This window comes from Bison bison, unplaced genomic scaffold (genome assembly GCF_000754665.1).
Source record: "Bison bison bison isolate TAMUID 2011002044 unplaced genomic scaffold, Bison_UMD1.0 scf7180017864072, whole genome shotgun sequence".
Classification (NCBI taxonomy): Eukaryota; Metazoa; Chordata; class Mammalia; order Artiodactyla; family Bovidae; genus Bison; species Bison bison.
The window spans coordinates 12102027-12103272 of NW_011494644.1; the positions used below are offsets into that span (position 1 = coordinate 12102027).

Sequence of the window (1246 nt, forward strand, 5' to 3'; positions counted from 1 at the left end):
TACGACTCCCGGCTTTGACTACAGTTCCGCCCGCAGAAGCCCTGGGCCCCTTGCCCCGCCCCTAGGGGTTAATCGGATCATACCATTATGCCATCCTAGGGGCGGATCTGAAACGTGCGCTAGTCTTGCAAAGCAAATATTTCTTTGTCAGAAAAAACAGGATTATCTATATGATCTGAACAGTTTTTAGTTAATACATTTCCTTTCTGCCTGCTAGGATCCTCTATATTCCCTGAAGAGTGCCAGGAGTCCGGCCATGTTTCCCCCTTTCCTTTCCGTAGTTGGTACGTTCCCCTGGGAGACGTAGGCGGGGAGGCGTACATAAACCTCGACGCAGGAGGCGGGGCTGCTCAGTCCTCGAGGCGTCGGTGCTCTGCAGTGTTGGAACCTTGTTGCTTGTCGGCCTGTGCGCGCGTGCGCGGACATGGCCTCAAACGGTATGTAAGGGCGCGAGGCGGTGGTGGCGCGCCGGCCCCGGATCTCATTCCCTCCCAGTCCGGCTTTTGTTTTTCGGTGGGACCCGAGCGGCTGTAGAGTGCAGGATCGTTTCCTCGCACCACTGGCTGGAAGCAGCAGAGAGGGGTGGAAGGGGGAGGCCGATGTCGCCATTTTGTTTTGCTCCTCTGGCGCCTCGCGTGGGGCGGGAGGTCGTCCCTTCGTTGCCCCCTTCCTTGAGGTGAGGGTTGGGAGGGACGCAGCTTAGTGATTGGGAATGGGAGGCACGGATGGAAATGCTCGGTCTCCGTACCCTCTTCTCCCCCCTCGTCCCCAGCCCCGCGCTCGGGCCCGCTTTGTCGCAGTGCTGCATCCGGGCACTCGGAGGAGCGCGCACGCGCTCTGCTAGCCCCTCCTCCCCTTTCTGGCGGCGTGAACCGCCCCCCCTCTCCGGTCTCCTGTCGGCCCTGCTTTTTGTCGCGAGACCCTCGGCTGGAGGCTCCGCGGCGCGCGTCCGGTGTGGGCTGCGCCCCCGGGGTCCTTCGGGAAGGGGCGGGACCGCCTCGTTCCCGCCTCGCTTGCCACGCGGCCGGAGGCGGAGGCTCGGGGTCTGGGCCGCGCGCCCGCTTAACGGCTGGGGGTAGGGGGCTGGGGAGTGGTCCAACGGTCTTGAGGACTGGGCCCGGGGCCTATCCCGCCTAATTTCCTCTTACAGAGGTGGGAACTGAAAAGAACGGCCGCCTGAGGCCACACCCTCTCTCGGTGCTTTGGCTCTTTACTGCGGGGGAAGCGCCTCGTTTCCTGTATCGAG

The 1246-nt window shown here is 62.8% G+C and overlaps 1 protein-coding gene across 2 annotated transcripts in view; it reads left to right on the forward strand.

Moving 5' to 3' along the window:
* The first annotated feature begins 354 nt into the window (after positions 1–354).
* The window catches only part of FUS (FUS RNA binding protein), a 10404-nt gene continuing 9512 nt past the window's right edge, over positions 355–1246 (forward strand). Inside the window, exon 1 of one of the 2 annotated variants that reach the window (XM_010837367.1) lies at positions 355–437. In XM_010837367.1, coding sequence (XP_010835669.1) covers positions 425–437 — 13 coding nt within the window. In that variant the 5' untranslated portion in view covers positions 355–424. The remainder of the gene's footprint in view (positions 438–1246) is intronic. The other variant, XM_010837368.1, reaches the window with a different exon arrangement.